The sequence below is a fragment of the Populus alba genome, chromosome 7 (assembly GCF_005239225.2).
Source record: "Populus alba chromosome 7, ASM523922v2, whole genome shotgun sequence".
NCBI classification, from domain to species: domain Eukaryota; kingdom Viridiplantae; phylum Streptophyta; class Magnoliopsida; order Malpighiales; family Salicaceae; genus Populus; species Populus alba.
The window spans coordinates 12,737,916-12,754,840 of NC_133290.1; the positions used below are offsets into that span (position 1 = coordinate 12,737,916).

Consider the following 16,925-nt stretch of genomic DNA (forward strand, 5'->3'; position numbering starts at 1 on the left):
GAATAAATTTAAGATAAAATATATAACAAAGATAATCTTTTATTTGAAAGGATGTGCTAAGGGTGATATTAATCTTCTTTTAGGCATAACTATCCCTATACCTGGATCTCTTAGACAGTTGAACTAGCTATTTTAGGATTTCTAGTTTCTTTTAAATACTAGGTGATGACTTTATTACTTTTATTTTACCTTTTAATTTTGGAGACCCTTGTATTTGTCATGTTATGGCATTATAGCGACTCATTAGGGACTAGGGTTGAGTCCAAGTACTTGTGTGTTTTTTTTTATAATTTATTCATTTTATTTATATTTTTTATGTTTATTTGTGCAACTTAATTTACTTTATTTTTTTTACACGTTGGATTATACATGCATGCGTGTTATTGTTTAGAGTTTTCACACATTTCATTATAAACCTATAAAAGCTTTGAACTCGAGTTTGTCCCTCGTATGATTAGATAAAAAGATTTAGGTAGCGTGTGTGATTTTATTTGAGCTCTCACTCATATTGAAACTCATCCTATGCACTTGGTATTGTAGAGTCTCTCCCTAACCTAGGTTGTATAAGGTTAAAAGGCTGAGGTAGGACCTGAAAAATCTTTAGGATTAGATAGGTTAACCTCGAATCGTTATGAGTTAAATCATATCCATTAGGACTCTCTTTATAATAGGACATGAACAAATAATATGTCATGTCATACATATCCTTTTATTTTATTTTCTCATTATATCTCCACTGATCCTTATAGAAAATATAAAATGATGGGATACATTACTCTCAAGGATATGGAGGCTGGGTCAAAGAAAGGCCAATACGATGAGACGATAAATTTTCCTTCAAATCAGTCAAAGTTTTTGTGGGTTTAGAGTCTTCACTAATAACTTTTCAAGAAAATCTAACTTAGTCCATCCTCGTAGTTCTAAGACAATAAAAAAATTGAAAACTTGAATAAATAATAACCATGCATATTCAACCCATCTCTTTATATGTCAACAATTTATTTATATTTTTTATATATATGTATGTCACTAAATAGAAGAAGAAATATAGGTCGTTCTATGAAAGCTGGACTCCCCTCAAGAGTACCAACACCATATTCAGGCAAAAAAAAATGGAAAATTAAGAAAGATCACAACTATACCAAAACAACCATAGTGAGATAGGAAATCTAAAATGAGAGGCTGTTTTGCTCATAGTCTACTCAAGTGACTGCAAGCTACATCATCTTGGGAAAGGATCTTCGATCGAGGGAAAACTCATATGAAAATACTAATTTTTTTTTTTTGAATGCATAGTCAGTTCTGTAAATACTGCAAATACCAACATGATCATCCATTTTTTCCCCACCAAACTAGGGGGCCCCAAGCACTTCTCCTAAATCCCAACTCACAACAAGAAATGATGTGGTTTCCATTAATGAACCCTTCTATGTCTAAAAAAAATGATCTTCATCGTAATGAATACTTTTCAGGCTCGACATTGTGGTTATACTTGAAAGGGTTGAAAAAACTCTAAAATAAAAGAAAACCCAAGATGTGATAATATAAATGATAATTGTTGAAGAAAATACAACTAGAATGAGCATGCAGGTTAAAAACATTCAGGAAAATAGCCTAAAACCATGGTCATACCATCCCAAGTTTTCTCATCAAACACCTCAATTTGTAAACATTCCCACAAAAAGGCTGTGTAAAAGCCAAAAACTTTCACCATCTTTATTATAGCAATAACATCATTAACGATTATCCCCCATCCAGTTTCTCTTATTAACATTTATCAAAACCTAAAAAATGCTTGTCAGATAACGTCTCTACCATATGAACCTATCCAACTATCTTTTTCTAAATGGTATAATAAAAATGTTAAATGCAAATATCATGTAGTAGTCGTAGGTCATTTCATTAATCATTGTAAAAGGTTCAAGAAAAGAATTAATAATCTGATTAAGCATTGATAATCATCATTTGAAGAAAAAATGGTGAATTTATCATCACAAAATATTTTAGGACTGTTGAAGAGGACAACTAAAATGTGATTATGATGATAAGATGACCAAAAACTTGATTTTATACGAGGGGTTAAGAGGTACTATTCAAACAATATCCAATGAATGTATAGTTTTAGAACTTATTTTCATTTTCTTAGTAATTGAAATATTTACTTTAGCTAAACATTCCTATACTTTAAAATATTTTAAAAAAGGTTTTTTATTCTTCCAAAATCCATATGGTGTTTTATCTAAATTTTTTTTATAAGAAACTCTATTAATAATATAACAAGTAGAATACAAAGCTTTACCCATAAGTTATTAAGCAAACTAGAACTAATTACTATTGCATTAACCAGATCCATTAAAATTCCTTTTTTTTTCTTTATGTTATCTTAGACGTGTTAATTGATGTTTAATACCATGAAATTCAAAAAACTTCATTTATTTCATTTGAGGTATACTCACCACTTATCAAATTGTGAAAAAAAAAAATTGATTAATTTTCTACTCCTTCTTTAAAAATTTTAAACTTATCAAACAATTTATTTTTAGAGTTTGTCTTGAAAATTCATCAATAAAAGTTATAAACTATCTTTTCCACTTCAAGTCAATATATTATTACTATCATAAATATCACAATATATTAATTCAACATATTTGTTTTCATTTCTATTGGATTAAAAGTCCTTTTAGATTGTTGAGCTTGCACACAAATCTCATGTTTTTCTTATTTTTTTTTAATAATATATGACTTAGAAATTAAACTAAATGTATCATTATTTTAATAGTGTTAAAGTTAACATGCCCAAACCTACCATGCCATAATAACTATTTTATTAGATCATAGAACAAGAGTAAAGCCATTTTAATCCAATAAAGATGCACAAACAATTTTTTTCAAACACTAGGAATATAAAAAACTTCATCCAAAGTAAGAATTTTTCAGACAACAACTCCAACTTGACTTAGCCTTCTCTTGAGACTTGAGCTACACTCTTATTCCTCGTAATCATACTTTGTGTGCTTGATAATAAGGTGAAAATAATATTTTTATCATCACACACATGGGCATTAGCCCCATAATTCAACCATTAATCATTTAAGTTAAAAATTATATTTAACTTGAGGCTATAAATAAAGTACTTGTAAGTTAGGAAAGAAAAACTAGCCCCTCCAGTTATTATAATAGCTTGTGGTTTGAAAGACTCTTGAGGTCAAAAAGTTTTAGATGCTTGACCATATCAATTGTTGCATTTCTTAGCAATATGATCGTATTTTCTATAAACTTAAAATTAGACATCACTCATATTGTTACTTTTAGGCATGTTAATTTTTTTACTCTTTTTTAAACCTCTAGCAAAATTAGATCAAGAATGTGGTAATTCTTTTTAATAGGAGAATAAATTAAAAATATTTGATTAAGTTTCATTCCCTTGATTTTCATGTAACAAATAATATTTTCAAACTCATGGATTTGATTAGAAACTTTTTTTCCATCAACAATTTAAAAATCAAGCTATTTTTCAATATAATACCTTTTAAGACCTTTTACTTCTATACCATATTTATATTGAAGTGCATCTCATAATTCAAAAGTAGTTTTAGTATTACAAAAAATATGGTAAATACTATTAGACAAATCACTTATAATTTTATCATGACACAAAATATTTTTATTAGTAGAGTCATCTTCACTGGTAGAGAAAAATGCACCACTTGAAGACAAAAACTATAATACTTGATTTTTCAACACTTTTATTTTTATAAACATTTAGAATAATAGAAAAACAAACCCAATTTAGTAAGTCAAGGTTTCATTTGTTGTTGTCAAATAAGGAAGTTTTGACCATAAAAGTTTTTAGGTTTACTAGATAATGAATTTATGATGTCTATAGCAACAATGAAGCAAACAAATCAATATTCTTCTTGGAAATGTAAGGCAAATAACCTCGTTTTCTCTCTAAGATTGTTAGGAAAATATAAATGGAAAGAATTAGGAAAATAAATGCAATTAAGATTTTTGTTTTCCTTTTTCAATATTAAATCAACTACTAAAAGCAAAAATAAAAGGAGGAAATTACCTTAACTATCATGTAGTTTAGTCATTTTTACACTTGTTTTCTGTGTTTTAAAAAATTACAATTTACATCATTGGTGAGTATAAAATAGACTAAATTATAGGATGATTTATGATATAAATTGTATAGCATGCAAAAAAAAAAAGAATTAGAATGTAAACTATAATTTTCAAATACAAGGAGTGCAAGTGTAAAAGCAGCTAAACTATAAGATGATTAGAGTAATTTTTTTTAATAAAATAATTAGAACTAACAATAAATATAAGAAAGAGTAAATATTTAGAAAACGTCTGAGATTGTAGCACACAATAGCATTATTCTTATAAAGAAAACTCTCCCTCTATATAAGGATAATTTTACATATAATACGATTTTTTTCCAAGATCCAACAATTCATTAAAATTTATTGATACAATAAAAGTTTTTCAAACCTTTTAATTATCTTTTCTGCTCACTTGAGTTAATAAAGTATAAGAAATGAAGTTTATGAGACTTGAGATGAATATATAAAAAACAAAGGTTTTAAATCATGTTTAGAGATGCACGAGAGATTCTAGAAAATAAAAAAAGTATTTTTAAGAATTTTGATGATGAAAAATTTATATATTTTTCATCCTAAATACATGCTATATATATATATATATATATAAAAGTATTTAAAACAAAGGTTTTAAATCATGCTCTATATATATAATTTTGATTTGATTTCTTTTTTTTTAAATTTACATAAAGTTTGATCTTTTGTTAGATGAACCAACTCAGATGTCAGATGTATAAATTTGCTTAAACTTAACATTCAAATAGGATAAAAATGGATTTAAGGTTAACAACATGGAGAATCATAAACACATGAGGGTTATTTTGACAAATAAAATCGACAAGATTAATAAAATCCACGTAGAGCGTTGTTTTTGTAAAATGATAAAGATATTAAATTAATGTTTTTTTTATGGTTTTAATGTATTAATATTAAAAAAAAAACTTTAAAATATTTTTAATTAAAAAATATTATACACTGCGGTTCTAGGTAGGGCAAGACCTTAAAAAAAGAAAATAAAAAACGAAGTCAAGTGAATCGAAGAGTGTCTTGTCACCGAATCTCATAGGCCTTAGGTATCTCACCTAATTAGGAGGAAGGTTTGTTTCAAGTTACCCTCTCATCATTGATGCTTCAAAATCACTTCTGTCCACGTCAGATTTCGTAGGATTTTCAAGTTGAAGCCAGGAAATAACCACGAACCCGGTTGAATATATCAGAAATGCCCTTCAATCTATGATTGATTGCAACTAGGTTTATACGCGCGCGCGCGCGCGTGTGTGTGAGAGAGAGAGATCAGATTATGGGGAAAATACTCAATTCGGTTTTCATTCACCCATTGAAATTTCTTTTAAACGTTACAGTTTGCACCATACGTTGTCAATGCAGATTCACTATGCACTATCTCCTTCCAAAAAAAGAAGAAAAATAGAAGCTACATTCAGTATTTTAAGTTGAAATGTATTAAAATAATTTTTTAAATAAATTTTATATTTGATATTAATGTATTAAAAAAATTTAAATTAAAAAAATTAATTTTTGAATATAGAAACAAACATAGCCGGGTGATTAAGTTTGCAAAATGCAAATTTACTTTTAAAAAATCCTTTACAGGTTCGTGGTAGCCCTTTTAGACCGTGATTTTGAACATAGTTAAAGAGTGTGTTTTGCAGTGTGGTAGGAATTACTTTTCAAATAACTTTTCGTGCTGAAATGCATGTCAATGATTTTTTTTTATTTTTTTAAAAATTATTTTTGATATAAATATATCAAAATTATCCAAAAAATACAAGGCATACTCAATTTTAACAAAAAAAATTCAAAATTAATAGAAACGTTGTTTATACCACGTTCCCAAACATGCTTTCATGATTTTGAAAAAGCAATTATATGTTGCTTTCTTCTCGAGAGCATGGCTTTTAAAATTCATTACCAAACCAGTGAATCAATATTTTTGTTGATTAAAGTGATAAGTAAAAAACTCGTCCAAAATGAGATTTTAGGCTTCAATTTCGTCACATATTTTTATAGAGACGGTGTGCATGTACACATATAATGAACCTTATATCCTAGATTTTGTTTAATAATAGAATAATACCCGAGCCATGTATCAAGAAAGTCAATTTAGATTAAGCTAGGTCAATCTAAAAATAAAAAATATTATTATCGTAACTCTAAAACTCGACTTAGAGGTTAATTAAGGTAAGGTCCATGTCATTGATCGAGATGGTTAATATAGGTTGACTTGAGTCAACATGTGAATAAAAATAATTATTATCATAATTTTAAAACCTGACTTGAAAGTTGACTCAAGATAATGTTCAAGTTACAGGTTGGAAGGGTCAATTTGACTAACCCAACTTTTTTAAAAGAAAAAAATCAAAGCAATTTTGTTTTGATAAATTTTTGTTTTCAAAAAATTCAACGGATTTTTAACCTGTGTTTTATCTCGAGTTGAACTAGGTTTTTAATTGGATCAAATCGAGTTAATTCTTCTTCTATATTTCTTAAACTCGGACTGGTTCATGGCTCAGATCAACATGTTAAGTCGGTTTTATAACTAATGTTATTATAATATTATTAATTTCAACATTCAATATTAATTAAAATGTGTGTGCGCGCGTGCTTTTAAAAAAATATATAAGTTTAACAACAATACATATTAAAGATAAAATAAACTTTTTCACATTTTGTTCTACTTTTTCCACTACAATCAAATAAAATATATAGATAATCATTTTATCTTATATATTACTATCAAATATAATTATATCTCCATCTTTTTTTTCATTTTATCTTCTATATTTTTATTGTTTTAGTTATTTTTATTCTAGAACAATAATCAAACGCTACCTTATATGTGTTTTTTTAAAAAAATGTGTTTGCTTAACTTATTTTATGATTGTGAAAAAATCAATATTCTATATTTTGGTGTTTGTTTAACTTATTTTTTATATCCATTTTAATTATAGAAAAAGGTAATAAAGATTATTGTGTTTCCACAAAATATTTTCTTAAATGTCATGACGGAAAAAGTAAATGAAGTTTACACAGTGGCAAAGCCAGAGTTTTTAAGATGAGGAGGCAAATTAATAAGAAATATTATATGACTTTTTAATATAACTTTTCTTTGAAGTTGATTGAGTTACATAACTTAAAATTTTAAATGACTTTTAATTCTTAAGATATTTATACTTGAAATACTTGTCTAATGATATGTTAATTTTATTTATGAATCTGTTGGTTTTTTTTATTATTATTAGTGTCTACATAATAATTAACACAACTACACAATAATTCTTTGTTAAACAATAGTCATTTGAGTTATATAATAATTCTAGATTTTTCATATGAAATTCATAGCAAAATACACATTAATTCATCAAAACTCATTTCAATTCATATTTATATGCATATAATAAGTATGTTGATTAAATTATACTTAATCATTTCTAGACATTTAAATTGTTTCTAAACACACACACAAAAGTTGCATGAACTCACCAAGTCAAATAAATGAAACAAGTTTTAATACTATATTCTAGTTTCAAATAAGAGAAAATGCTGAGAGAGAAAAATTATAGCTTATAGAATTTAAACTCATGCCTCTCCTAACTCCAAGCATCTCATTAACAATTAATTACAAACAAATATGTGATATAAAATGACAATCAATATATGTACATTGTAAATTAAGAGACCTTAATTAATAATTAATCCATGATTATAATGAATTAAGAGATCTTAGTTAAATAATTTCAATAATATACTCTATCAATACACGAGATGTCAAAAATAGTGGTTTTTTATGAGCATTAATTTATTCATTTATAATAAAAAAGGAAATATTTAATTAATTAAATTAGTAAATTCAAACATTTATTTTGAATACATTTATATCAAAACCCCTAAATTATCATAAACCCTAATGTTTTTAATGACTAATTATAAAAGAATATAACTAAAATTAGATAATGAAATAAATTAAAAAAAAGAAAGAAATTTACCACATAAAGCAAAAAAAGAGAAATTTGCATGAGAGTGAGAGAGGCATTCAATAACAGATCAAAATGTAAAGAAGTTCTATGTTAATTAGTGAAAGAAAAAAAAAATTGAGTGAATGAGCTGTTTATAAAAATTTTGAGTCAATGAGCTGTACATATATATTATATTAAAATATAATTCAACAATAACTTTTCATTTTTTTTACTTTTCCATGTATCAAACTCTCATCAACCTATTATATTAATATCCTAATATTAAAAAAATTAAGGGGGCAATTACTCCTTTTTGTCCCTACGTGGCTCTGCCACTGAGTTTACATATATATTTTTAAAATCTCGTGCAATATCAATGCAGTAAATATTTTTATTACAATAAAGCTTTCCATGGAAGTGAACTTTTTTTTTTTTTTTTTTTTAAAAAAAAAGGGAAATGCTACAGATAAGCAAGGGTGCATAGCACCACTATTCATTTATTTTAAATATCCCTTGAACATTACACACACACAGGATTAGAAGAAAAAAAAAATAGAGAATTTCATATTTATGTTAATTAAAAGTAGAGTACCTTTTATTTTATTTTTTGAAAATACATTAAAATTATTTTTTAAAATATTCAAAATCAAAATCATAAAAAAATATTTAAAATATTATTTCAATACTATTTCAAGTCAAATGTATTTTTAAAACCCACTCAAATACAGTGTTAAACACAAAAACAAAAGATAAATCAAATAAATTTATCATGCTTTTGTAACATACAAGGAAATATTAATATTTTTTATTTGTAATATTATCATATTGACCTTGTTTTTTTTTTTTTTGCGTTTCAAAAACTCTTTTTAAAAAATTAAATTTTATTTTTTTCTTTGTTTTAAATTAATATTTTTTGATGTTTTTATATCATTTTGATGTGCTGGTATCAAAAGTAATTTTTTAAAAATAAAAAAATATATTATTTTAATATATTTCTAAATGAAAAATATTTTGAAAAGCAATCACAACTACACTCCATGAGGATGCCTAACTTCTTTTGTTCTTGAATATAATTAATTAATCTATCCATGATAATTTTTTATTTCTCTTAGACAATTTAGGTCTACTACCTTTAAATGTTTATTAATGTATGCAATTATTTTATTACAAGATTACATAGAATAAGAGACATCCATGCAGTTGTAAAATGGAAACATTGACAGAGACACAAGACTAAAAACCACACAAACAAGCAATCCATTAGTAATCGGTTTTTTATAAAAAAATAAAAATAAAAAGTTTAATGGTATAGTTTTTATATTTTAAGATTGTTTTGATGTGTTGGTGTCAAAAATAATTTTTTTTAAAAAAATATTTTGATATATTTTCAAGTGAAAAATACTTTAAAAAACAATAGACACCACACTTTTAAACACTCTCTAAAACAAATTATTTGTTGATCAGATATTTAATTAGACTATTTTTATCAAAATAATTATATTTATACGAGATTATTTGTGTCCGCAATTTTTTATATAAATTTTACTTATAAATAATAATAATAAAAATACTTGTTTACCAACCAAATCATAAACCTTCAAATAACCTAAAGAAAACTAGTAGCTTAGTAACGTGTTATTATTTTTTTTAAACCACAATAATAAAAGCTAGAGACAATGCACATTAGTATGCTCCCATGCATGCAAAACGCAATCATATACATGCAAAACGCAATCATATACTGGAGTGTTTATGAGTATAATAATAATTGTGATTTAAAATGTTTTTTTTTTATTATATAAAAATAATATTATTTTATTTATTAAAAATTATTTTTTACATTACACATAGAAAAATCATCCAGCACTCCTCACGTCCAATTGGAAAGAAGAAAACAAGAGACAGACATGGAAGCAGCAAACTGTCGATCAATGTTGACAAATGGCATGGTATATTTGAAAAAAATGGTGGGTGCTCAAATCCCATCATCAATGGGCGGGAATGACGCCATTTTTATTTGAATAATCAAGCCAGAAAGTCAATAAAAAAACAGAACACAGAATAATATCACCCTATTTTGCCCATTCGCCTCCTTCTTACTATAAAAAGTTAATATATGCCAATGTCTCGTCCTCTTCACGTCCAATTGGCCGTACACTATCTTGATTTACAACTCATTAATTGAACAAATAAAATAAAAAATACCAAGAAAAGATTCTCAAAAAATAAAAATAAAAAAGAGAAAAAAGCTCCCTATTTAAACACCTGCATTTTATACTGACACTCCTCAGATTTCTCTGCACATTTTGTTTGTGCTTGCTTCTTTGCTATTTAACTCTTTTCCGTCGATCAATATTTGATTGATTTTTCTTTTTTCATAGTCTCAAAGCTAAAGGTACCTCTTTTTTTTTTTTTTTTTACAAAAACTTAATTTAAAGATTTTAGCTTTTTGATTTTTGAGATAATTTGGGATGAGTATTATTGCCTTGGCAATTATTTCTTGCTTCTTCATGTGATGTTTGAAGGCGGGTCTTTGCCTTTTCTTAGTTTTGTTAGATAGATAGATAATCGTGTTGAAGAGAAATGGGGTTATTATTGGCTATTAGGCAGCATTGGCCTTTTCTCATGTGGTCCTCTCTGTCTCTTTCTATCCATCTATGATTTTCTTCTTTATTTCTATGACACTCATTTCATGGCGTGAAATTTGGGGGATTTGGTAGGTGCCCAGCTGATGAGTTGTTCAAAATCTTATGTCTCAAGTAATTGTTGATAGATAAAGAGCCAAACTTTAAAAGGGTTATCAAATATATCCATCAAAATCCATCTTTTGATGAACATGATTCTTCTTCAAAAAGTTAGGACATTGTTTCTAGATTGGTTATGGAGAGTGAATTCTAAGCAATGTTAATATCATTACCAAAAAGACTACTCATTTTTATTTGTTTGTAACAGTTGGATGTGACCCTTTTTGTTTGCTTGTTAGCTTGCTTGCTTACATTGTTTGGTATCCTTGAACTTCTGAGATTTCAAAGCAAACACCTGGTTTGGTGGTCACATTGTAGGATTAAGGTTGTTGGGTTTTTGTTTAATGACGTTGGGTGGTTGTGTTTGTAGCTTTACAATGAAAAGAATGGAATTTTGTGTGAGGGGATAGTGATACTTTGGTGAGACTGGAGATGGACAGGAGGAGCTGGTTATGGAGAAGGAAGTCGTCAGAGAAGAGTCCCGGGGAAACAGACAGTTCAGGGTCCATATCTTCTCGTTCTGAAAGATTCTCTGATGATCAGGTTGGTTCAATTTTTGGTTTTGAGTTTTTTGCATATTGCTATACTCCTATACCTTATTTTTTTTCAAAAAAAAGATTTAAAAAAACATTAAGTGGAATGAACTTTGGATATTGGAATGTATTTTGCCGAACTTGGAATCTCTGTTTATGCGATATTTGTCATGGCCTGCCACTCTTCAGATGAGGTCTCAATTTATATCCTTTTGCTCATCTTTTGGAGTTTGCAGAAACGCACTCAAAGAAATTTCCCAAATGAATCCTGCTGGTCTTATCTTGGGATAATTTTTTCCCATACATTCAAGTATAATCCTTTCTTATTTTGTATTGTCTTATTAGGCACTTAAGGTGTTGCTTGCTTGCAGTGCTTGTTTGAATTTTCCTAGTGACAGAAAATCACTGCAAAAATTATGAGCATTTTTATTTACGACATTGATTTTTGAGGCTGGCTGGAGCGATTTAGATATAAATAAGCTTTTCTTAATCGACTCCAATGAATCTATGGCCTAGGCTTGAGATCATTAGATAGGGATTGAATAATGAAGCCAATTCCTCAAACTCTTTGCTGCTCCAACAAATTCCATCTCTTTCAAGAGGCTTCATCAGCATCTTCTTCAATTTCCGCCAGTTATGGCTCTTTATTTGTAGTAGTATCGCAGTCTGTTTCTCTTCCTCATCATTCTGAAGCCCAGATTGAAGACAAGTTACTACTTGCTCTAAAGATCCTTGGATGTTTCTGGGGCTAGCTTCTACTTGACTTGAAACTTCTTGGACATGGCTAAAAATAATTTCAACCTTACCTAAAATATCTGCTTCAACCATCAGAAATATGCCTGTACCTGATTTGTAGTTTGTAGCATGGATAATACCTGCTCTGCAAGGCATGCATCATCCAATCAGTTTCAGTGTAAGAAGAAGATGCACAGTCAGAATGAACAGTAAGACTCACCCTTACAGTGGAACTTTACTTTAACATGTCCAGATTTTAACAGTGTGCCTTTCGGCCTTTCCATTCTGAAGGTGGAGATTGGATAAGATCCCTTGAGCAGTCTTTGTAGGATATTCGTACTTTGATGAATCATAACCAACAGAATAAAACTTGGCTATAATCTTCATATCGGATCACCTCTCTTAGTCTCTTCACCATCCTGATTCCACATGGATCGGGAAGGATGATTTGTGTTCCGTGAATCCGAAGCTATTATGCTAGCACCAGCAGTTTAACTCCCACAATCAATTTAGTTTAATTTTAGGTTCTGTTTAGTAGGAAGGAATTCCTATTCCTACTGAGAGGATTTCTACTCCCATTCCCTGTCTACATAAAAGCTCTGGTATGCTTTTGAAACTCAGATTTCTGTCAATGGTTGAAAATTGAGAATCTGTTTGTCTTAATGATTTTCCATTGGGTCATTGTGTCCTGGTTTTTGCTTTCAACATGCAAATGATGGCTTTGTGCTTTTAAGTGATGTGGGAGAAATTCTGATTTTTTCTCCCTTCTTCTTGGCAAAGGTATATCCAATTCATAATCCTCAATCACCAGAAGTTACATCTAAAGCTGTACTCACCGATGAAGACCTTAGTGACAATGTGAGGACTTTGACAGAGAAACTATCTGCTGCTCTCCTGAACATTAGTGCCAAAGAAGAGTTGGTACAGCAGCATGCCAAAGTTGCAGAAGAAGCAGTCTCAGGTATTTGTCTCATTGCTTTCTACTCTCAAATTCTGTTGAAAGTTGAGCTAGTGTTTGGTTTCTTCTAAATTAAACAGTACAAACTTCTCGAATAATAATTAAAAAAAAAAAAAAAAAAAAAAACACATCAGGGCTAGCCCGGTTTGTCAGGTTACTTAGTTTTTTCTAAGATACCTGTTGAATCCCTCACATGATATAGGTACGAGAGCAGAGAGGGATTAAGGCTGAAGGAGGGCTTCTCCGTTGTGCAACGCAACCATAGAAAAAAGAAAAATAAAAAAAACAAAAAAAGGATCTGATGGAATTTTTTAAAGATTGTCCGTAAACCTCCTTTTCTAACATTATCCCATTTCTTATTCTAATTAGGGATGTGATCTATAACCTGCCTCCCATATCTGGTTTATCAGCTATTATTTGTTTTTTCTGCCTCAAACTCTAGGGTGGGAGAAAGCTGAAAATGATCTGTCAGCTTTAAAGCAACGACTTGAGGATGCTACTAAGAAGAACTCTGGACTTGAAGATAGAGTTGGTCATCTGGATGCAGCACTGAAGGAATGTGTGAGGCAGCTAAGACAATCAAGAGAAGAGCAAGATGAAAGGATCAATGAAGCTGTTACCAAGAAAATTAGTGAATGGGAATCAACGAAGTCTGAGCTCGAGGCCCAGCTTGTGGAACTCCAGGCTCAGCTTCAAACTGCAAAAGATGAAGCTACTACGTCAGCTGATTCGGATTTATGGAAAAGGTTTGATGCTGTAGAGAAAGAGAACATGTCCCTTAAGCGCGAGCTCCTTTCTCGAGCTGAGGAGATGGAGATTAGGATTTTGGAGAGGGACTTGAGCACCCAAGCTGCTGAAACAGCAAGCAAACTTCACCTGGAAAGCATAAAGAAGCTTGCTAAGCTTGAAGCTGAGTGTCGGAAGCTGAAAGCCACGGCTCGTAAAGCATCAGCTGCTAATGATTACAAATCTTTAACTGCCTCATCAATTGGTGGTGAGTCTATCACTGACAGGCAATCTGATATTGGGGAGAGGCTACTGGCAGTTGAAAGTCATTCAAGCAAGATGAGTGGCTTGGAAATGAATGAATGTGACCCACGCTGCTCTGACTCCCGGGCCTGTGCTCATGTTACAGAATTTGATCAATATAAGAATTGGAACCCTATTGGAAGAAACCGCACGGTTCCTTCTGTAGAAATCAATCTCATGGATGATTTTCTGGAAATGGAAAGACTCGCAGCTTTTCCAAATACATTAAGTGGAAGTTCTTACCTTGAGGCAGAATCTGTATCAGATAAAGGCAATGGTAGTGGAAACCCATGGAAAGAAGAACTCGAATCCATGATTAACAGGACTGCTGAACTGGAGGAGAAGTTGGATAAGATGGAAGAAGAAAAAATTAAATCGGAAGTGGCTTTGACTAAATGCCAGAGGCAGCTCGAGACATTAAGGAGTCACCTGCATGAAGCAGATACAAAGATAGGGGAGCTGCAAGCTCAGTTAGCTCTTGCAAACGAGTCAAGACAAGCTAGAGAGGAAGAGATGAAGGACATTGAAGCAAAGAGTGAAGAGACAAAATCACAACTCAGAATTGCTGAAGCTGAGATCAAAACCTTGCTTTCTAAAGTTGTTTCGTTAGATTCGGAGGTTGAGAAAGAGCGTGCTTTGTCAGCTGAAAATGCTGTAAAGAGCCAGCAGTTGGAGGATGAGCTCTCAAAAATGAAATGTGAAGCTGAGCTCCATCACGAGAATGAGCGCAGGCGTGTTGCCAGCTTTAATGAAGAGTTGAAGATTACACAGGTCAGTATCTTGAGACTTACTAGAAGCTCCATAACCATTCCCACTCCAAGTTCATAAATGCTGCATTTACTGTAATTGAGTCTACTTACATGGTCTCTCGTGCCTTAAATCTGCCATACATATTGATCCACTTGCATTTTCCATCTTGGCTGCTATACTCTGTTACCCCAACTTATAACAAGCCAAGATAACCACATTGCTGATTCACAAATTTCTTTAGTGTGTTCGTTATTTGACCTTTTAAAGAAAATGCCTTTATAGAATGTCAAATTTATTGACAAGGCAATAATAATAAAGGTTCAAATTCACCTTTGACCTGCATTGTTTTATGCAAAACCCTAATTATGCAATTTAGGTAGTTTTTGTTTTTGCGGTCAAACCACATCTTTGAAGATTTTTTAGTTTTTGCTTTAAATTAGTTTTTTTAGGTGTTTTTTGAATCGTTTTGATGTAAAAAAAAATAAAAATTATTTTGATGCAATTCTAAGCCAAAAAACATTTTGAAAAACAACCGTTACTATAATATCAAACACTACCTTAATTGATAAATAAATCTACTGCCATTGTACTGTTCTGGGATCAAAATGTCCTGAATTCCTTTTCCTATTCTGTGCATCATAGTGATTTGCATTCTGGATAATTTTCAACTGGCAGTCTTTAACTTCTTTCAAATTTCAAAGTCTCAGGAGAGGGACTGTTTTATAGACTAGTAATACCACTGTTCGCTGTACTAACCATTTAAACTTGAATTTTGACAAATTCAAGTCTTTATATCTAATATCTTGTAATCCTTGTTGTCCATTTCTGATTAACTTTCATATTGCGAAACTTCTAAAAAAGCAAACGGTCCTTTTTGCGTTATTGTTCTTTTCAATAATTTTCTTTTTAGTTAGCTTCTCCATTAAATTTGAAACTTTATCTCAAAGGGAATAAAATATTTTCTCGGGTTAACTTCCATTAAAAAGAGCAGTTTTACCTCTACAAGAAGAGGAAAAAAAAAGGTTTCAAAGCTACCTTCAAAATTTTTTGCATCATTTTTTCGTTGATATCCTTTGTCGGAATCATTTTTGACCTCATAAAACCAATTGGCATCACAGTTATGAATGATATGAGATACCTAAAATTCTATAATTTCTGGATGCATTAATCTGTTAAAAAAAATATGGGTTTTAAGAACAAAAGTAATTTGTTAAACACAATTGCTTTGGTAAATGGTATTCACATCTTGTTTTTTTATCGCAGGAGAAAGAGCTAGCTGTTGCTGCAAGCAAATTTGCAGATTGCCAGAAAACGATCTCATCTCTTGGTCTTCAGTTGAAATCTCTTGCAACATTCGAAGACCTCTTGTTTGATTCTGAGAAATCCTCAGATGTCAGTAGTGAAGGATTAAAGGCTCATGCTGATGATGAACAACAGAGACCTGATCCTAGAAATCTATCTTCAGGTAGAGATTCTGAAGCCTTCCAGGTCAGTAGAGGTGCTTTAAGATCAAAGAAAGGAAGTAATAGGGAGTCATCATTATCATTAAACTCGAGCTTTGTTTCTGAAAAGAACAGAAATGGATTTGGAAAGTTTCCCCCCAGAGGTCTTAGTAGGGTTCGCAATGAAAATTAGTATATGACGAGTGAAATTTAAGGAAACAACTAGGTATTAAATTTTTTCCATTGTAAAGCATTCATTCTTGTCATAAAGAATGTAGATTCCTTCATTTGAATTTGCAGTTGTATTTATATAAAATTATAAATATCACCTCATTCACAAACAAATTATCCATAAAAAATAACACATAACAATCAATATTTTCCTCTGCGTTTTTCAGAATTTCAATTTGCTTTTTTGACAGCTTTCTGCATCTGCAGAGGGGAAGTGGCGGCAATATGTTTTCATAAATAAATTAGAGTTTTAGCAAGCATGCATAAATAAGCATGGACATTTAAAAACTTTTGATTGCCCATCAAACTGTCTAATAAAATTCTTTGGTATTACCTAAATAAACTACTAACTTTGCCTTTTGAAAAATATTTTCGGCTTATAAAACATTTTACAGAAAGAATTGAGATTCTCCTATGCTT

General features: G+C 30.0%; 1 protein-coding gene across 2 annotated transcripts; it reads left to right on the forward strand.

The window, feature by feature from the left end:
• The first annotated feature begins 10,337 nt into the window (after window positions 1–10,337).
• Window positions 10,338–16,561, forward strand: LOC118043453 (filament-like plant protein 3). 2 transcript variants are annotated; one of them, XM_035051431.2, is made up of 5 exons: window positions 10,338–10,478; window positions 11,198–11,370; window positions 12,876–13,056; window positions 13,496–14,853; window positions 16,096–16,561. In XM_035051431.2, exons 2-5 carry the CDS (start codon window positions 11,260–11,262, stop codon window positions 16,465–16,467), a joined length of 2,022 nt encoding a protein of 673 aa, XP_034907322.1. In that variant the 5' UTR covers window positions 10,338–10,478; window positions 11,198–11,259; the 3' UTR covers window positions 16,468–16,561. The 2 variants fall into 2 exon arrangements, with proteins under 2 accessions (XP_034907322.1, XP_034907321.1); XM_035051430.2 differs by lacking the exon at window positions 10,338–10,478 and having other exon boundaries at window positions 10,789–11,370.
• Window positions 16,562–16,925: the final 364 nt, after the last annotated feature.